Raw genomic sequence first — 24,507 nt, forward strand, 5'->3', positions numbered from 1 at the left:
TTGTTTTGTGCATCTTTACACACCCTAATTCTGGAGTTAAAAGAAAGCTAAGGTTTAGTACAATTGTGTTTAGTACAGAACTGCATGTAGAAACACACATCCTGATCTTAGAGATAAACTCAGTATGTACAGTGTTATCGTAACCTATGGGACAACAGTCTGTAGTGTTAAGAATAAAGTTAAAACAAATTTTTGTTCATCTTCAATACTGAAAACCTGATTTGCCAGCCCAGCAGCAGTCCCAGCTCAGTTGTATTACTAACTGTCTCTTCACTGTGTTTGGCTGCGTCTGTCCACATGCCATGAAATCGCTTCACCCAGCACAATCAGTGACACATCAGTGAGATGAAACCAAATCCAACACAAAGACAAAACTGCCTTGAATATCACAGTGATACCGGTCAGCAGAGTTTATCCCAGTGTCAATAATTCAGTGACTATTTCCTGTTGTTTTAACTCTGAGGTTTTGACTGTAGATCTTCTACACGTCCACGATGGTCATGGCCACAGTCCAGTGAGGGAAAACTGCATCTTCATGTTCCTATATAAGCCATCTTGAGATAAAAATTATTTTTAGGGCATTACTGACTAACATGAACAACATACAGCATCATCTACCATTTCTTCTTAGCTTTACGTGTAAAGTCTGTGGTGAAGTGATCAACATAAAATGTATCATATGACAAAGATAGATATATAGTAAAAGAAAAAGTCATTTTAGAAAACATCAAAGGTGCAATGTTTACCTTTTAATGTGTATTGTAGCTTAACTCGATGAGTTAAATTATATTATAGTGTAATAAATTATAAAGTAAAAATCTCAAATACTGTATCCAAAAATGTCATTTAGGTCAATTCAATGCAGCGAAATGAAACAGGAAATCACAACATGGGCACTGAACTTAAACCGTGTCTGTCACTTGTCCTCACCTGAGTCTGTATGCGGTTGAGTCCTCTGAACCAGAGGATCTGCCCTCTCCTCAGCTCCCTCTCTGCGTGGTCGATCTCCTCATTATCCTCATTAATGTCCTCCTCTGGTAAATCATCTTTCTGAGTCAATTGGCCAGCCCGTCGCAGGAAGCGCAGCCTGCTGTTGGGTATGGTGGCTATCACCTAACCCACAGAGAGGACAGAGCACTGAGTCAAAAGGAAAAGTGACAAGCTTACAGTAGAGACGCACAGACAGTGTGTCTGTAAATGAGCGAGGCTGGAAATGAGACCTAAAGACTGAGAAACAGATGAGTTTGATTGTTACCTGTCCCCAGACAAGCTCTCCCAGCCCCAGGAAAACACACCACATCCACTTTTCCAGGTCCAGAGGTTGACAGCTGAATGGCTTTCCTCCAAACTGCACAATCACAATCTACACAAAGAAAAACCCATCAACCTATACAGTACACATGGAGAACAGGCAATGTCTTTCACTTATTTATTCTGGAAAAACCCTTCATTCATGCAGTTTAATTTCACATGCCACATCAAGAATGTGAAAACAACCAACTAAAACTGAGTACTCAGTATAATCAAATAATAAGTATCTGCTTACCTGTACAGCAAATGTGCCAAAAACAATAGAGCAGAAGATGGGGTTCCTGAAAATACCATCAAAGACGTTCCTCTCTCCGTGGATTTTGCGGGCATTTATCTCATTAAACAGCTGCATCATGACGAAGGTGTTGAAAATGATGGTGTAGTGCTCAGATGGTGGAGAGTGGAGAGGAGCATGGCGGCCACTGTCAATGTCAAAGATCTGCTCACCTACATGGAGACAGTTTGATGTCATTAACTTTGAACCTGTACTGTGTCACATCATGACCGCAGAGAAAAACGACTGTACGTACCAACAAAAAGCAGAGTGAAGATGATGATGAGTTGATAGACCCCGTGTCCGAGGATGTTCTTTGTCATTGTGCTGGAGATAAGAGGCTTATTGCGGCCGTATGGCTTCCTCTTCAGCAGAGACTCCGTGGGAGGCTCTGTCGCCAGGGCCAGAGACGCAAAAGTATCCATGATCAGGTTCACCCACAACATCTGTACAGCTTTCAGGGGAGAGTCCTGGGAAAAGGTAACAGACAGTGCTGTTAGGAACTAATAACTTCAATACAACCGGGCAGTGAAAATAACAAGAAAGAAGTCAGCCCTTTTAATAACAGACAACAGTATTGCTATTGTAACCAAATCAGGAAGATGTTTCTTTTCAAAAGCATCTATTCTCAGTCTGGCAGAGATTTACACATTTGAGAGATGGTAATACCGTTCACACAAAGTTTTGAATCCCTCTGACCTGTGTGATGCAGGCACCAGTGAAAGCCACTATGACGGCCACAACATTGACAGTGAGCTGGAACTGAAGAAACTTGGAGATGCTGTCGTAGACATTTCGGCCCCACATGACCGCCTTCACAATGCTGCTAAAGTTATCATCAGTGAGAATGATGTCTGACGCCTCCTTGGCCACGTCTGTACCAGCAATACCCTGGAGGAACAATGACAAGCTGCAATTAGACATAAATGTGGGCTTTCTATATTATTTGATCATACTGTATCATTCAGCCTACCATGAATAAATAACATAGAAATCTCTCTGAATCAACGCTGCAGCCACAAAAAGAAAACTACTCTGGACATGAGTGAGCTCTGATGATTGATAATGATGAAGACTAATTACAGAGCCAGTGTGTGTGTGTGTGTGTTGGTGGTTTGATGACAGGAGGCTCCATATTTACAGGAGGAGCAGGACTTCCTTCCTATATTTTGTGAGTCATAGGATGACTGGCAGGGAGCAATACCTTCTAATCTAAAACAGTGGCTGCATTTGTGTTGTTAAAGTGGTCAACAATATTTATGAGAACATCTCTGTGAGTGGGTTCCATTTAATAAATGTAGAGGGATTCATCAGGCTTGAAATATCAGCCTGAGACAATGTCCTCCCAACACAGTACATGCATATAAACACAAGCAGAGAAAACTATAAAACTACACACTTGTTGTTTCCCATCAGCCTGGTAAGTACTACCAGCTTACACCCTTCATCTCATATCGGCAACTAGCGACCAGAGTTAGGAGCTAATTCTGCAGTTTTCAGTGGGTACAGTAATCAGGTTTGTAGATGATCAATTCACATGTGGTGACGCAGAGTGTATGAACTGTAGCTTTCAAAGAGAATCAGAATGCAGAACTTAAAGTTAACGATATGTGGTTGAATCACATTTAGTGGAACAGAAATACAGAAAACAGGCCAACAGAGAAGAGCAAATAAATGTCAAGTTGCAATTTACAGGAATACAAATCTGTATTTTGTTTGTTATGTACCTATATGGTCTGTAGTCTGACAATTCTTGAGTAGTCTACTGCAGGGAAACTGTGTGACCATAGAGATCCACTAGGGGGAGCTCTTTATCTAAACAGCCAGAGGCAGTGTGCCTAAAAAGAAACTCAAAAATACTGCAGAGGTGAGGAAGACATCTGCAGATTATGACTGAGATCAGTCCCACAGGAAAGCAAGACAGAAAGAAAGAAAAAGAGATTTTCTCTCCGTTTTTACCATGGCGAACCCAACATCAGCTTTCTTTAGAGCAGGTCCATCGTTGGTCCCATCTCCCGTCACAGCCACCACCTGCCTCTGGTCTACCATAGTGCTGTCAATAATGCCTGTTAAAAACACACATACACGTTAACAAAGCAGCATAGGCAAAACAGCACAAACAATATATCTGAAGAAAGGAAAGGCAACACAACCGTATGTGATCTCTGTATGCATGATATAATAATATCAGTTGACGAGTGTTTGTGTAACAAAGAACAACGCCAGAAAATATTTGTTTTTAAATGAACAGCGGTGAATCAAATCAACTAATTCACCTTTGACAAGTGTGTGTTTGTCGGTCGGAGATGATCTCGCCAGGACTCTGAGTTTGGGCCAAACCTTGTCCATCCGCTCTTGTTCCACCTAACCACGCACACACATGCCCACAAAACGCACGCACACACACACACACACACACAAATGGAAACAGAAGTGGTTGCAGTTAAGTTGTTGTTTTTCTTTCACTTTTCTAGTCTCAACTTTCTTCCTTCAGTCTCTCTCACTCTGACAGCAGTTCCTGTACCTCTCCTTTCTCGTTGCGGATCCTCCTGTTGAACTCTTTGCCGTCAATGCAGAGGAAGTCCTCTCCGGGGTGGATGATACCACACTTGATGGCTATGGCCCTGGCTGTGTTTATGTTGTCTCCTGTCACCATGCGCACTGTGATGCCTGCACGCTGGCACCTCTGAATGGCATCGGGAACCTGACACATAAACACATGTGAAAAATGATTTGGTACATTAGAGGCATGCATACAGTATAACGTTCACACCAGTTATTTAAACCTAAAATTAAAAAAAATTGTCACAAGCTGAAACAAGCTGAAACAAAATACTGATATTTAATTACCTATTAAATGGCAACCTTTTTAGTAAAGAGACCTTTTCAGTTGCATTTTTGGCCATCACATGATTGTAGGTTCATTAATCACTCCTTTTCTCTCTGGTTTTGGTCCCCATTTTGGAAAATATTATTTTTCCCTGTCTGTCATTTGGTCGTGTTGGTACAGTGGGTTTTTAGAGCATTTTTACTGAAAAGAGCTGACTGCAAAACAGTAAAGAGTGCAGGCTGATTAAATAAAACAATTATTTAATTGCTATATAAAACTGACTGCCTGCCCTACGAATGACCCCTTTCACATGCAAGTAGCAGTGTGATCCATTGTTAATATAAAAACATAAATTAGAATGCTTCGAAGAATTTTGCACTCCTTGACCAAACACATATTTCATTTTATCAGAACAGTTGCCTCTGTGTCTGCTGCCTCTGTATTTATTTTGTATTAATGTGATGTATATTCAAGCATTTTATCGAAGTTCTTTTCCCCCAGATAGAACAAAAGCTGCGTATTAATTCAGAAATACATCTTCTTCCATGCAAAGGTCAGTGTGGGAGGGAGTTCGGCTCTCCAAACCCACACATAAACAAATGTGTGCACATACAGTCACAGCTCACATCAATTTACAAATACATGCAGGCCTGCACTCTATGCTTGTCTCTTGTGAACACAGATATGATATCACATACACAATTAAACAGTGGCAGGAAAATGTATTCTTTCCACTTCACACTTATAGACACTTGGGCATCTTGAAAATACAGATGGGAGCATGCTTGGACTTGGACACACACGCACGCACATACATACACACACACACACACACACACATGCACACACACAAATTTTATAATGCAGGATGGAAGACCAAATGGATCTACCATGGCAAATTGTACACGTGTTGCATATTTAAGTGCCATATCATGCTGCTCATGCATGTAACATGAAGGAATAAAATCATTTAAAAGGAGGTATTTAATGAGCTGGAGATTAAATAAACAGAACCAGTCCGTAAATGGATTAACTATCACTTGTCATTATCACTATAACACTTGTGAATGTCCATTAAATAGCAATATTAATCCAATTTTGGCTAACATTAGCCACAGAATTAACAACTCCATTATCTTTCTTTTAAATCATGGTACAAATACTAGTAGTTAAAAAAATAAGCCAAATGACCTTTCATGCAATCACTTGCACAAAATAAAAAAATAAAAATAATAACAATAATAATAATAATAATAATAATGTTAGGCTACTAATACTTTTTAATATCAGTAATCATAAATGTGCTGATACATTGGTTAAACTAATTCATTCAAGGCCATCTTTTACGTAATAGTATTTGACAAAATAAAAAAATATCTTCCAAAAGATATTATTGCAAGTGGTACAAGTTATTACGTTCCACTTCTTCTTCTCTCACTGAGTCATTTTTATCAATATATCAAGTTCCCATTTGCTTGTCTATCATCCTCGTTTTTTTTTTTTTTAAACTCGTATTTCCTTTGGATTCTCACTGCTCTGGTTGACTGGTCATCTGAATAAAGGGTTGAAAAGAAGAGGGGAGGCTTATTAAAAATACAATCTGGCCTGGCAGAGGAAGAGGGTAGGAGCCTAGTACTGGAAAAACAAGCCTATCGTGTCTCTAATATGGATCTGGTTACACCCTGGTTTTTCTCCATTTCTCTCCTTACCCGTCTTCCTCCTCTTGCCTTCCGTCATCCCTCTGACATGAATCGGATTTTTAATCTGTTTCTTTTCTGTCTCCGTTTCTATTTCTCTTTTTACTCCCGTTCTCTCTCTACTTTCCTCCACTCTCTTGTCTCTCTGGGGGCAAACCTACAGAGCAGCCATTTATTCAAAGAACATCACATTCTGGAGGAAGAAATTAGAGACTAATAAACAAAAAACATGTTTACCCAATCTGTTTGACCTTTTTAGCAGAGGGGAAACTCATCTCCTTACTAATATTAGTCAGTCTTAGCAAGAGGGCTGGATATATGTTACTGGAGTGCAGCAGTGCTCTGTGCACTGCTTTTGTACCTTTGCTACTCAAAATGTCAGATGCTAGGTGACCTCTGGCGTGAAAGAAAAGGGAAATTCTGCAAACATCCAGGCTTTGTAGCAATGCAAACTAATATATTATTCTTAAAGTGTTAATTAATTGATCATACATTTTGCAGCATCTCCGCAAATCGACTTTAGCGTATGCTCCACGTGCAATATCTTGCTGTTTTTCCTGCATATTTCTTCTTATAATGGAGTTTCTGTTTTTTTTTTTTTTTTTTTTTTAGAAAAACACCTTCATAAAAAATATAACATTGAATATCACTGCAATAGAAAAGAGGTTTCTTGTTAACTTGTCTGTTCACTCATAAGATTGTTTGCTATTTTTCACTGTTGACTTTTTTTTTTAATCCTAGTTCTGTTCAGATTCTTACATAACTCGGCTTCAGACAAAAAGGGAGATTGGAGAGGGAACGGTCGCTGCAAAGAAAGTAAAAGAAAAAAGAAAGCAACCAGGGAAAGGTGGAAGTCAAACCTTATACTGTAATACATAGAGAGGTGGAAAGGAGAAAACATGTTGGGGAAAGGCTGAATGAGAGATGTTGCCGGAGAGTGAGGAGGGGGATGGAAAAAAAAAAGATGAAAGGAAGAAGTTGAATAATGCAGTAGTCAGTTAGTTTCCTGCTTCCCTGTACCTGCACTGGAGCTCAGTGAGGTCAGCTTTCCTATTGTCCAAAGATACCTCTTCCTTCCAATTATATTGCTCCTTTTCTTCATGTGAAGTTTATTATAAAAGATTTGTACAACCAAAAAAATAATTTCTTGATTAATCAGTCATTGCATTATAAAATTGCTTTATTCTTCCTTCAATAGTGCTGAAAGAAACAAAGTAGAATATGTTAGACTATAAACAAAATTCTGCAATCAAACTAAATGGTGAAATGATCAAAATGTAAAGATAAAAGCAGTAAAAAGAACTAGTATAAAAACTGTCAAAAGGAAATTGTTGAAAAGAATTTTCCATTTCAGTGTTAATAAATAATGTCACCTTAAATTGTATACAGTTTTTATCGTGATAAAGTGGTGTTACACAGATTTCACTGTTTTTGTGTCAAAACTTTGTCAATGTGTCAAACCTTATACTTTCTTAAGAGATTTGGGGATTCTTAGGCTTTTCATTTTTAGGATTATTTCCTCCTTCTAAACGTGGAGTCCATTCTTTAACTTCTAAAACTGTCAAAAACTATGCTTAAAAACTTCACATTTTGGAGATACATCCAACCAAAATGTGCCCATGCCACAGAAAATCTGTTACTGGATTTAATACTTTTGCCTATGACCCAGCAGCACACATTCAGTATTCAATAATGTCCTTATTAAGCTCTGCTGAAGCATAGATAAATAAAATAATGTCCTGCCAATTCTGGTTTCTCTTCCATTAATAGCTTGCAAAATATCGCTGTTCCAAGCCCACTTTAAAAAATTAATCATTACCATAGTATAAACACATTCAAGTGGTTATGGATGCACAATCGTTGATGTTGTTGTCAAGTGGCTCAGGAGTGCCTGAGAGATTTGTACCCAAAAGAAGGATATTTCGTGATCTTATTTTATATTAAATGTAAAACCCTTATTAACCAACCACAGCTAATGCATTTAGTAGAGTAGCAGTTATCTTTGTAGAGTATAAGTATAAAATGGGAATACTAAAGACAGGCAGTGACACCTTTACTTTAGTAAAGTGAATGTGCTATACCTATTCTTCCCATGTGACCTTTAAAAGTTCACCCCATTCAGAGCAAACAGCTGCAGGTCCATGCTTCAATACCAAGCATAATGTGTCTGCATGTTCCAGAACCCAACCAGGAGTCTTACATTTGACAAAACAAGATAATATATTGACTATTATGAAAATGATTATTGTTCATTCTAATTTTACCTGTAGAATAAATGATATTTTCACAATATGTAACCCTGTAATTGTAACACATATAAGTAGCAACTGTATGTTTAAAATATGATCAATGTATGAAAACTGAGCAGTGTACATTAAAGAATCAATGTGTAGTATGTAAGGGGATCTACTAGCAGAAATAGAATATAACATTTATATTTATGTTTTCATAAAACTAAGATTGGTTATGTTTTCATTTCCTAAGAATGGCCCATTCATATCTACATAGGGAGCAGGTCCTCCACCATGAAGCCTGCTATGTTTCTACATTAGCCCTGAGTGGACAAACAGAAAACTGACTCGAGAGACGGCCTTTAACGGCCACCCTAGATTCTCCGACATGCTTGGAAGGGGAGGGTGAGGCGCGGGGTATTTAGTTTGTTGCAATCTCCAACCTCAGCATTAGATGCCACTAAATCTTACACACTGCTCCTTTAAGTCAGAAATATCTTTGGCTAAAGGTGATTGGCCTCATATGATATGGAAGTGATCGCAAGAAAAGAGCTGATCTGATTTTTACTAAAATCCAATGAAATACTTCTGAGTTTGAACTTGGAATTCTTGGGAAAAAATAATGAACTTGGCAAAATATACAGAGGTTTATCAACAATCCCAGGATTGGAACTCAAAGAAAAATGGAGTAGGTACGAAAACTGTGAGCGTAAAGCTATATGGTTGATAACATGTCTTCTTAAATCCTGGAGTGAAACAGAAAACACATACTGTACTAATGAGACCTAAAATTTAGAAAAAAATATTCAAAATAATAAAGTGTTGAAACGACTGAGGCGAGAATACCTTATATGCTGCATAACTACCTAAAAACGTAAGGTGACACTGCACAGTTACAGTGAGGGCACACCAGTGACAAAGCTGCTGATAGCTGCGAGCTGCCCAACATCTCCTTCTCTCAGTACATTACCAAAATATCTCCCACTCTCCTACCTCTGGCCTGACAGGGTCCTCTATTCCGACAACACAGATGGCTGTGAGGTCATTGAGGATGTTGTTCTCATCGTCCCAGTGGGGCTCGGGATCGCTGGGAAAGTCACGGTACGCCACACAGATTGTCCTCAGGCCTTCACACGCCATGGGCTCAATCACCTTCTTCACCATCTCGTCCTTGTCTCGTGGACGGAAAACCCTTGACTCACCCACCTCGTTCAGGATATAGCTGCATCTGCAAGTGAGAGTGGTCAGACTGAGGGTTAACTCATGTTGTATACTGTAACACTGGTACGGTCAGTGTTTGTACCATGCCAAAATGACCCCATAGAAAACAATAAAAAATTTTTTTAAAAAAACGTTCAAATCCATCAGCCACGAGTCACTGTTTTGTTTAAATGAACATCACCGAACCAAAACAACTTACATTTACCTCATGTCAGGATTTCAGTGAACTGCAGAGTTGTACAAACACGAAGAGGCAAATTATAGGGACAAAGTCACCAGGTGATTAAAGACATGACTTAAAGAGCATTGGTCAAAGAGTTGAGCAAGCGAGGACTGGAAACTTCAAATGAACAGACCAAACAATTTGGTCTAAAAGATTATTATTAGTGTTTCATCCCTTTAGGACAAATATAACCTCTTAAACGCTTCTTTGCCAATATTCAAGCATTTTATGATTTATTTATTTTTTGCATGATGTGAATGAACGTCCCAGATCAGCCACTAAGTGAACCTTTAGTTGAGCTTGTCTTGTCCACTGCTATCTGCAAGGTTTAACATCAACCAATCTTTATGCCAACATGGATGAGAAGAACTTCAAGTGCTGATGAAAAAAGTGGACATTTGACCATCTTCAGTTCCCTGATAGCTGGTATACTCACAAACGCTATATGATTATGATCCAATGCTCCAGTACCAATTTAACCTTGTGGCAGAAACTGTCAGCTATCAGGATGCAATGCCGTGCTCACTCCACATAAATTATACTGTAAATTCCCTTGTAATTTCATCTTATTAAAAAAAAGAAAATTCTTGCACTTTGTATTTTATAAATATCACTTTTCCAAGCATTCTCAAAGGACATAAACTGCATCTTCACTACAGTACCAACACATGTACAGCAAGTGGATCTGAATGCATGAATAAATGTGTCAGGAGTTTCTGACAACTCTCATTCAATGAGAGCAGAATAAAAGCACAGCCAGAGATTTGGCTAAATTACCGCAGAACTGTAGCCAAAAGATTCTAACATCTAATCAACAGTAAATGGATTTCTCAGGAGCTAAATAAATCAACATCCAAATGGAAAACAAACAGGTATTTTGGCAGACAACTGAATTCAACAGCTGTGCATCATTTAAAAAAACAAATTAACTATAATTTGTGCAAATACGATTTGAGGACTTTTGTAAGTTGGGCAAAAATGTGCATTTATAATTTCCTAACTATACCTTCAAATTAAGCTATCTATAGCTTCACCTGTGTTATATCATGTATGTTAAATAAAAAAAAATAAAAAAAATTGTCATTATTAACTTATTAATTCTAAACAGAGAATACCATGCTCTTCCTTAAGTGGGTAAAGGAAGCCTAATAACTGCCTGTCGTGCTTCTTTCAGCTACTCATTTATTATTGTACTGTCATTGTAATGTACAGCAAAATGACACATTTGTGAGGGCTTTTAGTGGAAGCTCAGCCCACGCAGCACGCAGGGGGAATGTACATCAGGCCATGCCCTCAAATATATGATACACTCATAATAAATCTGCTTTACATTCGGTAAAAAATACAGCACCTGATAAATCATATGACTGTACAAGTGCTATTATTATCAGCATTATGTCATTTCAACCACAACACCAGACTCACTTTTTGAGTACAATCTCAGAGGCTCCCTTGCTGTACATGCGGAAACTCCCATCAGGCAGTTTGATGACAGTGCTCATGGACTTCCTGACAGAGTTGAAGGTGTAGACTTTGTAAAGCTTCTCCTCTGGGATCTGGTTTCTTATTGGCTGGTAATCCCGCTTCAGATCCAAGACCAATCCCAGCAGGCCGCACTCTGTCTTGTTGCCCACCTGCTTTGGCAGACCACCTTCCTTGTCTGGGGGCTGGAGAGAGGCAGGGGAAAAGAGTACAAATTATGTTGTGCTTCTTACAGTATCGATCTCTTTCTGTTTCCTAATCCCATAATGTTACATGTTACATTATTTCAACCTCTTCGAACAATTTAATTTTGAAATGTTTTTATTCCATCTATAGTTGTAAAATAATCCTACTTTGGGGACTATCTAGTCTTCAGTTGAACATATTTTACAAAGAGTTCATATGGTTCATTCTGCGGTCAATTCAATGAATGAGACTCTCTTTTTTTAAGTGCGGTGCAACCAAAGTAATACTTGAAATAGCTGCTAGTGATAATTAACTGGCTAGCAGGTGAAAAGGTTCCTGTGTGTGGGAGGACAGGAGCTGAGATAGATGGAATCAGATTTGAATGTTCTTATTTCAGGCGCGCAGCTCAACCCCTTGCAATCTGTGAATGTACACGTAGAACCAAGTATTTCTCTGGTTCAGAGAACATGTCAGTGAGTTATAGACGGCACACAAAGCATGTGATGTTGTTTCTTTTTACATGTGACAGGTACTGTATGGCATGAAATATGTTTCTTATAAGATTACTATTAGTATGTGCTTTCAATGTCCAATCAAAAGGTTTTATAAATTAAGTAATCTGCTACTTAATTTTCTCAATCAAGACCAGACAATGTCATACAGTTATGTGCATAATGTCAAGGGAGCAATTCTCTGCTTTTCAGAGCAAGAACATTTTTATTTTAAGCCAACAGCAGTGACTTTTATCGTAGGCTGTGTGTGAGTATGTGTGTGAGCATGTGTGTGAGTATGTGTGTGAGTGTGTGTGTGAGTGTGTGTGTGTGATACAGTATCTGTTCATATTTGTGCAGGAGGCTGGTCAGGTGCTACAGTACATGTTCGCACACTTACTGTATGAGCAAGCATGTGAGTGTGTGCATGTGGTCAGCTAGTGGAAGACTAGGCGTTGCCATGGTAACACTGTGCAAAGCACACTTGGAAGAAGAGACTTGGGGAAAAAAAAGAGGGTGCGCTCTCCACCACTTGGGGATTCTTACTCGTTGGCTCTGATTCACTTCACACATGTCTTCGAATCGTTTTGTGTTTCCCTCAATTATTATTATTTTCTGAGCCTCGCACCAGTTGGAAATCTGTTTTTTCCCCAATATTACACAGAAATACAAGCAAGAAAGTATATAGAAACAGTGCATCTGCTACTATGACAAAATAAATCTCATTATTGTCAATATCTTACACAAACACACGCACGCACACACTGACCATTGTTGTGACGCTGATGCTCATACGTTTGGACACATCGAAGGAGTGTGCAATCCTTTCTGTCATTATTCATAACATGCCTCTTCACACAATCACACATTCTCAAGCTGATTTTAATTTTAGCCTGATAAAAGAAGTGAGGATTTAAAAAAAAAGCTGTTCAACTTCACTCTTCACGTAAACAAATCATTTGCTCAGACAATGTCTGAAAATAATGAAAATGGCCTGCTTCTCATCTCTACTTGAAAAATGACTAAAACGTATAACACATTATCAAAATAGCTGCCAACTCATTTTAATTTTTTTTTCTTATCACGTAATTAATGAATTGCTTAACTTAAAAAAAAAAAAAAAAATTAAAAATCACAATTCGGGCAACATAAACCAAATTGGTTTTAAAATGCTGCAGAATTGCAAATAAGTGTTGATAAATGCTATTGTTCATCAGTATTACAAAACAAAATCCTGTTTGATTGTACATCATGTTACATTTGCTTTATTTGGATCCCTATTAGTTGACAGTGGGACGACAGCTAAGTCTACCCCTGGTTTTGCTACATAGTACCTACAGTACATTTGACACCTTCACTTACAGCTAAAGAACAGCTTGTCAGGTACACTCTCTTTCTCTTACACACACACACACACACACACACACACACACACACACCAGCTTGTCATAAGCACACTGAACATAATGCTTCTACCTTGCTGCTAATCGGACACCTCCAGTCTATGCTATTTGCCTCAAAATAGATTGACTTCCCGTTCTGCGACTAAACAAGCCCCAACCAAGATTAGATTCAAAGCTTGACATTTCAACATTTTGTATTTTACTTTATTGCTTTTGCTTTCTTCACTCAAGCATTTGCGTATGTGTTGAGGAAAGATTATGTGTCTGCAGTACAGTTAATCACATTCATAGCTTGTTGGAACTGATTCACTCACCCTCTCCATCCCAACACTGTCCTTGCCTACTTGCTAACAAAGTTTTGTTAGTGGACTGTAATAAACTGCGTTCTGTGCAGTAAATAAGAAAATGTTACAGAACTGTAGAATGTATTATTGACATTTATTTTTTCCATCGAAGAAGGATCTTTCCTCTGCAGCTCCTCCTGTAGTTTTTTGTTGGTTTTCTCATGATAATGCTTATATTCAAAGGTTTTCGTTACGTGAACAAAGGGTCGAAGCATAGACGGTGATATACAAATTGTAAAGCCCTTTCAGAAAACATTGTGATTTTGAGCTATACAATTTAAAATTTGACCTAATTTGACTTTTCTCAACTTGGTTAAGATCAACAAAGTAAAGGTTTCACTTTTTGGTTTTGTGATTTGCCATTTTTTTCATACCAATTCTCACATTAAATTATATAAATAATTGTGAAGGATCTTATACAATCTGAGTAAAATCCAGGTGAATTCTGCAAACTTTTTTTAAAAGCCTCATTCCATCTGTCTTCAACATGACACACTGGCTTTCAATGTTTGCTATAGCAGTTCAACATTTCGAAAACACAATTCCTTGAGTAAAAATGAAAATTGATTAATTCAGGCTCAGACATATTTACTTGTCCCTTTCGCTGCAGCTGCAGAGAGCCAGTGAGTCCAGCTAAGAGGGTCATCTAAAATCTCATTAATCATTAAAACCCAATCAGAGTGCTGGCCCATCTTCACCTAGTAATTGGACACGTCTGGTTATTGTCCAGCTGTGTGTCTCACAGACACAGACAAGAGTATAAATACTTTATACCGAGTTTGTGGTAACTAACAGAATTAATGCCTTTTCCTAATGACCAATGATTACATCAGGAAGGCACTGCCTGTCATTGGCTAATGAAGGGGTGGAACAAATGGCCTCATCTAAACTTCCTTGTAAAGTGTTTGGCTTTTGTGTCAATTCAACTATATACAGCTGGTGCTGTACACAATGACAGGAAACAACGTTCCTCCAGGACGATGATGCTACACAGACCTACACAGAATTAGATAAAGTGCACATGTGCAAAAATACAAACAGCACAAGATAGTAACAAATGATTAAAACAGGACAATATGCTCCGAGTGAGAAGACATGATCAAATCAAACCACTGAAATGTAAATGACAACAATGAAAAACAACACAATGAAAATTTCTCGATGAACTAGATTGTTGATATCTCTCCCTGGTTGGTGTAGTTTAAATTCTGCAACTAGAAGTAAAAATGAATTACTGTAGGATATAGTTTGCTTTTTCAAATTCAACCTAGCTAGTGGTACAACTCCTACCACAACGATAGAAAACTATAAAAGTCAAAGACAGCAACAGCCACTGTAATAACAACACAGGGCAGGAGAAAGGACAATGAATAAACAGATCATAAACAGAGGGCCGACACAAACATCGCTGCTTTATATTCCCAGAGATTCCTCAGAGGTTTGGCTTGACGTGAGTTTCTACGCACAAGAACAGACGTTGGCATGGGATGCCCGATGCTGGCATGACTGAGCTACTGTTGGCCTGGACGTGGCTAACGACCAGCTGCCCTCTCCCTGGTCCTTGGGTGTTCCTGCAGGCAAGGACATATGCCAGAGGGATAGCTGGCAACTTTACTTCCTATTCCACCTGGGGCTCTCCTTAATCCATCCCCCCCTGTTCCTTTCCTCGCTCTTTTCATGCACTCCCTTTTCTTCCTTTTTCTTTTCACACTCCACCCCAACCTTTTGCTACTCTACTTACATCCCCTTCATTTCACATTTTTCTCTCGTCTTTCCCTCTCTCATTCCCTTCCATTCCGATCCTCCTGTCAGGTTTTGGATGACTCTCTCCTCTTCCTCACTATCAGGCTCCCCAGTCTCTTACAAGGTGCTCCACCTTCTGTGCCTCCGCCTGCCCTCTCATTCCCTTTTTGCTTGTAGGAGTAGATGATTTTCTAGATCTCCACATGACTGTACCAGCCAACTGGGCTGAGGCCTGGAGGCAGGCTGGAGGGCAGTAATACAGTCTTCCACTCCATGATGAGAACCCTTGTCACGCAAGTGTGGTTGCTCTCGTGTCTCTTTTTCCTCTTTTATCTTCTCCCATTCTTTTTCTTTTGTGCTAATCCTTGCTTTGTTTCCCTCTGCCTCTTCACTACATCTCAACTCCCTTTCTCCATTAGCTTTCAGCTTCTACCTCTAACCATTTATTTCCTTGTCTCATGATATCCTTTACTTGCTCTTGTACTGTAGACTTCAGATTTTTCTAAAAACCAAAAAGTACAAGATAAAAGCTTTACATTTCAACCAAAAATCATGTCAAAATACACAAATACACAAACCTTAATACCATCTTGTAACTGCAAGTATAAGTATAGTCCTTCTCATTTTTACTTACAGTATTAATACCAGTGCACAATTTAATAAGTATCAAACACATTAACTATATAATTTCTATTTCTGCTATCATGAAATTATTGACTGTGTGGACATGCTAATTTGCTTGACCCTGATGAGATAACTATTCAGTGGTTTGGTAATGAACATACAATTCTTCATGGTGGATTGGTATTGACATAGGTTTGGTTTGTCTTGATACCCGAGACTGTCCTCCTCCAAAAACTGATCCTGCGGGTCTTTTGTGCAAGCATCTTACTGCAACCCACATCTGTGTTTTTAATCTAGGCCTGTAGCTGTCGTTGATTCATGACAATCTGGTGTCCCGGAGAAGTAACAGTTTGGCTAACGTCTATGTAGCTTTTCGTTGTTAGGAGGAGGCAGGTTGGGCGGATGGTTCGGTAGAACAGTGAACTTTGGTGCAAGAGGCCGTTGTTCGCTTCCTGTTTCCAATTTTTAGTTGGGACAGTATATATTCAAGCAGTGATCAGTGTTGCCATGACAAGGAGGTTGCATAACTTTAAAGTAGTAGTATGTTTAACGCATATCATGGTTCATTTCATCATTTCAAGCCAAGCCATTATCTTTTCCTAATCAAGAAGTGTTTGGTCCTAAACCTAACCTGGGGCACAGTTTTACGAGACACTCCTGTGGGTCACGTTTCTGGTTAGGAACAAACAAACTGTACAGTGGTATGGCTTGGAAGACTGGTTGTGATGCTCTTGCTATTATTGATTTTCCTCTTTACTTGTTACTTTAAACATTTTTTTTTTTTATCACAGATGCGCAAAACTCCAAATGTGGACTATTGTGTTCCCCTGGGCATTGGCTTTGATGTATGATTGACGGGTTATTAATTGTCTTGTTGGAATTGCGAGGCTGGATAAAGTCCTTTTCAAGATGTTGTGCCAAATATTCATTGTCATTGTGATTTAAATGAGATGCTTGATTATCATTCTGCCTATTGGGGAACAAACCATTGATATCTGCTGAACACTACACAATAATTACTATACAAATGTTAAAAAATGAGAAGAGAAGAGAAGAGAAGAGAAGAGAAGAGAAGAGAAGAGAAGAGAAGAGAAGAGAAGAGAAGAGAAGAGAAGAGAAGAGAAGAGAAGAGAAGAGAAGAGAAGAGAAGAGAAGAGAAGAGAAGAGAAGAGAAGAGAAGAGAAGAGAAGAGAAGAGAAGAGAATGACATTGTTCTGCTGTGGGAATCTCTGTCTTCTCAGCCTCCAAAACTATTCCAAACGTGGGGACACGTGGTGCTCAAAGCTAAAGACATCCAAGACACTCTCATCTCTCCTCCATGGTGAGCATACAAGCACGCAATGTCCAGATGACACAAGCATTGTGAGCAACAGCCAATTATACCAAGGCAACATGAACTGAATATTGTTCTTCTACAGTCTGTAATTTGACAGACACATTCTTAACCCTTGTGTTGTCCTTGGGTCAAAATAACCTGCAGCTGTGTTCAACCAAGTTCTATTTCATTTCTATATTTTTTATATTTTTGGGGATTATTGGTCATCATTCTTTAAAGAAACCCTCACAGCCTCCTTGTCACCAATGATCCCAAAAAATATGAAAATAAAATAGAATTTGGTTGAACATAGCTGCGGGTCATTTTAATCCAAGGACAACACGAGGGTTAAAACCACACAGTGAGCTCCCCAAACTGTCAGTTCCTTCCCAAAAAGCACACATATTTCAGAACTATTTGTGTGTATGCAAGTGCTATCTCCTGCACCTCCCTTGTCCCTGAACGGAATAATGACCCGAGCAGGTGGTTGAATCTACATGAAACTGAGCTCCCAGGACACTCCCACAGCCACGCTAAACACACACCACTGTGCTGCGAGAACACACACCTGTGACTGAATACCTCCTACTGTGTCAGTATGTCTGATAGGACGTGTCTATGAGTGCGCAACTGCAAAAGTGTCTTCACAAAGCCTTTCTGTGTTTTTGACAATTCTAATATGTCATGCAGATAATGAAACAACATAGAACATGGAGTTGAAAGGAAAAAAAGAGAATAAAAGCACGGCTGATTCTTTGGGGATACTGCCGCTGGGAATGACGCATGTTCCTTTGGAAATGACGTCGGTATATTAACGCCACTGTTGGTGTACCACGTTTGACTTGTCTATAAGAGACATCCAAGGCAAAGTTGCGTGTTGCCTGTTTGTCTGCATGTGTACATGCGTCCATTTTAGATTGTATGAATAAGTACACACATGCAAATGTGTACAGTATCCAGAAGGTGTGAGTGTGCATATACCGTTTGCCTGCACGGTTCATTGTGTAAATATGTGTGAATTTCTCCCCCGAGGATCAGTCTTCTCCATTTTAAACTATAGTCTGTATGTGCTGACAGAAGAAACACAGCAATACCAGTGGCTGTATTATGAAGCCAGAGAGGCAGTAGGGGGACTGATACGGGTATCAAAGCCTGCCTCTTTGCCTTTGTGCCTTTGTGTGGTGGCCATCAAAGACTTCCATAGCCATCCTGGCATCCCACAGGATTGGCCTCTTATATAAGAACACACCAGCCAGCATACTGCAGGGCTTGAGTGGTGCTGAGGGAGTGGGGGCGGCTGGGGGAGGGAAAGAGGGATGGACCAAATATCCTTCAGAAATCTTCTTTCTGCATTCTGAGTTACCTTCATTTCTTAATTAGATCTGTACTTCTTTGCCTTTGCTCCTTTCCTTTTTTCCACATAGTAAGAGCTCTCAGTAAATTAATACAACAGATTTATGTACATTTTGCACTTTATATGCATGTATGAACTGTGTGTATACTGTGTATGGGTGAAATAAATAATGATGTATGTATATAAATGAGAGTAGTCAGTGCTTGGCAAACATTGCATTTGCTTCTGTTAAAAACAGTACAGGTATGTAAGCTGATATCATTTGAAGTTCACTGAGAATTTAATTTCTACTTTGATGCATGAGGTAACCTCTTTTATGAATGAAGAGATTATATAAAAAAGAGAGAAAATGTGGCATTTAATCCAGGAAGTCTAAGCTCTGCTCTTCCGCTGCTTAACTCTGTTGAGCTAAGCAGCTATGGAAGTTCAATAGTCTGATGTAATGCTGCAAAGCATTCCTCCAGGTTTTTTTAGAGGGGATAACATCTTGTAAATGTAGCACGTCTTGGTAGAAATATGCTGTGGGAAAGGGGAAATGAGGCAGCCTCATAGTTCCAAAAACAAAATCTATCTGTATTTTTAACTGTGAACACAAATAACATGTTAAGATAGTATTTCAAGTCTTGCTAGTTTTTTGGGATGTAGGCAGGTTAAAGTAGTCAAGCTGATTCTGTCTTATCTTGGACTTAGTAAATACATTTTAAAAAACGATATATGTAAACTGGAACATTCATTCTGGAAACGCACCCCTGCTAAAGGGGAATACATGACCATGCACATTGTTGAGGAATGAAATTTAATTTGCAGCAGTTTTATATAATTAGATAAGTGCTCAGGAAACTGATATTAAAAGGACATAAAACAAATTAATGCCCAATCTGGATTCACGTTTGGGAGACACAGTTATCTCAAAATTTTTCACCTGAATTTTTCAAGTGTATCTTCTGTGTGTCAAAGGAACCAAAACTCAGACTAGAGTAGAAACTAATCTGCAGCTCTCCATCTTAAAAACCCAGTGACTAACACTCAGTTTCACCAAAACTGTGATTGTGCCTTGAGGGGTAGGAAGTGAAATCTGTGGGATCCTTCTATCGCAGATGTCCTGCCTGCCCAGCTCATTTCCAATGCAAGTTCCATGAGGACATTTGTCAGCTGGTCAGCCATCAATGAATAGGCTCTGCAGGAGTTTACAAGGAGGGTGACACATGGGCAGGTGCAAATAGTGTGTGTGTGTGTGTGTGTGTGTGTGTGTGTGTGTGTGTGTGTGTGTGTGTGTGTGTGTGTGTGTGTGTGTGTGTGTGTGTGTGTGTGTGTGTGTGTGTGTGTGTGTGTGTGTGTGTGTGTGTGTGTTTGTGTGCATGCAGGTGAGTAAACATGGCCATGCCAGGAAAAGGATTACTCAGGCATCTTGTACTAACAGGCAGAAGACATCCTGATCTTGGCAATCTTTGCTTCTAGAATACCTGACCAAGGGCTTTATTCAGGAAATCATATTTATGACTTGTGGCCTGAACAAATATTCATGCAAACAGGTTTCAGATTCTAAGATTAGAACACAAAAATTGTCTGCATGTGAGTTTATATGTATCCATCTTTTTGTTATTACATGCAGTTTTAATTGGCTTAGAAAAAAAAAATCTCTTCGTTGCATTCACTGTAAATAAGAGACTATCTCCAGCACTTAGACAGATTGGATTCAATTACAGTCTGCTATGCTCTGAACATCGGATAAGACAAAATTATACAACCGTTCTCAAGGTGACAAGTTGAGTGAATGCCTGATGAATCTAAAGCAGCAGCCAAGAACACTGGCTGCCTGCTTTGCCAAGAAGAAAGCGCTGCAGAACTGTCTCACTGTTTCAGAGCTGCTGTCATCATATGGTTTTACCTCTCACACAGGGTAAGCTGAACTATTTGCAGCCAACCCAAGAATTTAACTTTGATCTTATTTGACTTTAGTACATGAGCATATCTTTAATCACACCTGTTTAACTGGTATCCTGCAGGCCAGATTTTGATTTTTGTTTCCATGGCTGTCTACAAGTCAGGCTGAATCATAGACATACAGTATACTGGATGGATGTCAGCAAATAGGAGTGTGCAGCTTGGGTCACTGATGATCTATGCGGGTAATCTTGGTGACAGGATAACATGGAGGATGATGAGGATCAGGGAAACCCTGTGTGTGTGTTTCTAACAGCGTGTGCTTAGACTGACTACAACAGGATGACAGCTGTTCTGCACCTGCCATTCAATCAGTCAACCCTCACGTTGACTCATGTTAGCTGAGCTAACAAAAAGCCTCAAATGTCTCTGTTGAAGCTAAAGAGACATATTGTAACAATTGCCAGTTGTTTAGTTACTTTACGAGGCCTCTAAACTCCGGGTACAGGATGACTTTTACAGGTGACTTACCAGGATCTTCGTGGTATAGGCGCTGTTGATTGAGATGGAATTGACCAGTAACTCCAGTGATTTGGGTGGCAGAACTCCAGGTTCAGGAATCTCTTTGTAGCGCACATCCCCAACGTAACACTGCACGGCCGTCATGCGGTTGGTCGTCAGCGTGCCCGTTTTGTCAGAGCAAATGGCTGTAGCGTTGCCCATCGTTTCACATGCATCCAGGTGACGCACCAGGTTGTTGTCTTTCATCATTTTCTGTTAGGAGGAAATAATGTGTTTGCATTTGAAAATATATTTAAAATATTTAAACTGCCAGGCGGATGCCTGAATTAGGCTATTATGCACTTGAATTGCTAAAATTTCAGTGGTGACAAAACAAAATAATTACACAATGAAAAATGTACAACGATCTCCAAGTTTTCACAACTTAAATATAATCCTCTTTGCAGCAGCTAATGGTCATGTTATGTTTTAAAGTTAATTGCTATAAAGATCAGAGTGGTTAAATAAACACCCTACAAAATGTCGACATTGTGTACGTGGTTACAACAAGAATACAGCTTTGCTTCACGACATGCACGGTATTTGTTTTCTCCTTACCTTGACGGAGTATGCCAAAGAGATGGTGACAGCCAGCGGCAGGCCCTCTGGCACAGCTACCACCAACACAGTCACACCAATGATAAAGAACTTGACAAAGTACTGGATGTAGATGGGAGTGCACTCGGGCATCCAAGGCTGCTTCTGCAGCACAAAGTTGTCGATGGCAAAGTACAGGACCAGGATGATGACCGTAACGGCCGACATGAGCAAACCTGGAAAACGTACAGAAGACATTAGCTGAGGACATTGAAGAACATTGAATGAAAACAAGGGTGTGGCCCACCAGTGTAGCATATGGGGAGCAACTCTACTTCTTACCATTACTGGAACCCAAGGTAATATAATTTGATTTTGAATTCCTACTGAAACATATAGTGTGTTGGTACGACATCTAAAAAAGGAAATTAGTGCAACAATAAAAAGAGGAAGATCCTTTGAACTCCACACCGAAAGTTCACAGGATTTAACTAGAGGCTTGTTGCTATGAGTCAATAGTGATAACCTCTGAGCTGCCTAAACTGACCTTTGTTGACAAAACTGTAACTGATAATATTGAGTATAACTGTTTTACATGCTGCCTGATTTTTATGAAACTGAAACGGAACAGATCAGTGTGTTATGTTATTTGTTACACTAGTGCTTTTGCTGCAGTGACGTGTCAAAGGGTCTATCTATTGCACAAATGTTGTATTAAACTGCATTAGTTTAGTTTATTCCTCTTTGTGGCATTGGTCATTTACCATAAATGAGTGGTACATGAGTTGGACAGACCCTAAACATGACCATTCTTAGCTCTTTTCTTACTATTTTTTTTATTTCTATTATTCATCTTTATGGAAATTCCTACATGCCAGCACAGGCAGGGGCAATAATAATGTGCAAATGAGAAGTTGTGCTTTGTTAGACTTTGTGACCGTTGTTGCTTAAATTATAGCCACTCTATTACGATGAATGGTGTAAATGCAACGCAATCACAAAAAAACTACTAAATACTGCTTTTTTGTGATTGCATTGCATTTTAATGAGAACTATATTTGGGGTCAGTATTCAAGCTCTAATCGCTAATGAAGCACACCTGGCATCAGGTAACTACAGACCAGGTGTGGCTTTCAAGATAGACAGGCTCTGAAGTGTGTTATGTCCAAACATTTTCACAGGAATGACCTTACAGTGCTGCTCGTACGCTAATCAATTTGTGTTATGTCATTGTTCAGAAACAATGTCCTCATTCCATCACTCAGGACAAGTGTCTGATGTAACTGCACACTGTAAAAACATGGACTACTTAAAGGAATTCTCTGAGAAACCTTCAGCTCTTTCCTAAAAATAAAATAAAACAGCTGCTATAGATGAATGCTTTGGAACTCAAGTTCTTTTAACTTTCCAAACAGCAAGGATTAATATTGAGGCCTTTTGTAAAACAGCAACACATTAAGAAGAGAAAATTCTTCAGAATGGTCCAGTTTTCTTTAGGTCTTATTTTTTTTATCATCATCATTTGTTCAACAGTAATCCTACTCTGTTCCCACAAAAAGGATTCAGCAAGTCTCTTCATTTAAAATCATTTAATAAAATTTGATCAAAAAGCTCTTCAAGAGATCTATAATTCTGACACTTTGGCTTTCTTATAAACTGCTTTGATTGCTTTAAGCAACTGAAAAGTGGGCATTATTAGTGCATCGTTCTTTGATGGACAAGATGATCTTTCAGGACCTTCTTGTCCATGATTCATATGCCTGCCTGAGTGATGGACTTGTACCTGCTTTGCCAATCTGTACAGCCAGTTTGGTCAGCTTCCCTTGCAGTACAGACTTCTCTTTCTTCGGGGCTGACACTTTCTTCTTCTCTTTCTCATCAGACTCGCCGCCTTCAGCACTCTTCAGAGGCTGCATCTCCATGGCAGCTGCTCCATCCTGCTTCTTCACTGTAACACCACAAAAAACAAAAAAAATAAAGACAACACCTGCGTTAGAAATGGACATTAGGCAAAGAGAATGTGGACGAAGAGGGACTTCCTTGATCACCCAATGCAATATTAGCTCCGTTGCTTTAAGTATTGATACAATTTAGATTTAAAGCCAAGAAAAGATAACTATGTCATCCCATGATGAGATGGGAACTAAATGGTATGTATTAAGCTTTCACATACCAAACTAACCATGTTTGTTTTGTCCCTGAATTGTCTTCTCGGTAAGATCAATCAGGCTCCGAACCGTTTTACTGTGTAGAATCTTAAAACTAAAACACCGTACACTTCTTTTGCAGTAGTAAGAAACACATTGTGATTGGTATCATCCATCACAAACATATTTAAAATAAATCATTAATAATTCAGTAGGTCTGCTGAATTTGAGGAAGGTAGCTAAAATGAAACATTATAAAGCACATTTCATAAACACACATGGAAAATTGAATGTGCTTTACATTAAAATTTACAGAACCAGAAAAGAAACTGAAAGATTTAAAGAGAGAAAATGAAGAACTTTTTTTTTAAATCAATGCAAGCAATAAAGGTAAAAAAATAAAAATAAAAAAAAATTAAACCAAGACTGATGATATTTTGTTTATCAATCTAAACCCGAGTCTCAAACCTGACTCTTCAAACCTCAAAGCGTAGCATAATAAATAAACACACATGTTTGTTTTTACTGTGGGCACACTTTTCAGACCAGCTGAAACACTCATATTCTAAAAACACACCAGAAATATGTCTGAGCCTTAATCTGTTTAGTGACATACAAACCATGATGAATACATGTCTAGATAGCAGTG

The 24,507-nt window shown here is 39.0% G+C and overlaps 1 protein-coding gene across 13 annotated transcripts in view; it reads right to left on the minus strand.

Annotated features, from left to right (window-relative positions):
* Positions 1-24,507, minus strand: part of atp2b2 (ATPase plasma membrane Ca2+ transporting 2) — a 128,070-nt gene that overhangs the window by 7,913 nt on the left and 95,650 nt on the right. For all 13 annotated transcript variants that reach the window (XM_069690887.1, XM_069690889.1, XM_069690890.1 and 10 more), the window contains 13 exons: positions 23,495-23,659; positions 21,733-21,947; positions 21,145-21,387; positions 11,213-11,454; positions 9,337-9,571; positions 4,110-4,289; positions 3,862-3,949; positions 3,545-3,651; positions 2,285-2,476; positions 1,842-2,055; positions 1,547-1,758; positions 1,256-1,363; positions 931-1,113 (listed from right to left, as the gene is read on the minus strand). In XM_069690887.1, coding sequence (XP_069546988.1) covers positions 931-1,113; positions 1,256-1,363; positions 1,547-1,758; positions 1,842-2,055; positions 2,285-2,476; positions 3,545-3,651; positions 3,862-3,949; positions 4,110-4,289; positions 9,337-9,571; positions 11,213-11,454; positions 21,145-21,387; positions 21,733-21,947; positions 23,495-23,659 — 2,384 coding nt within the window. The remainder of the gene's footprint in view (positions 1-930; positions 1,114-1,255; positions 1,364-1,546; positions 1,759-1,841; positions 2,056-2,284; positions 2,477-3,544; positions 3,652-3,861; positions 3,950-4,109; positions 4,290-9,336; positions 9,572-11,212; positions 11,455-21,144; positions 21,388-21,732; positions 21,948-23,494; positions 23,660-24,507) is intronic.

Source organism: Brachyistius frenatus, unplaced genomic scaffold (genome assembly GCF_029030835.1).
Source record: "Brachyistius frenatus isolate BFR_SWC_R1_liver_20210118 unplaced genomic scaffold, ASM2903083v1 Contig_10, whole genome shotgun sequence".
Classification (NCBI taxonomy): Eukaryota; Metazoa; Chordata; class Actinopteri; family Embiotocidae; genus Brachyistius; species Brachyistius frenatus.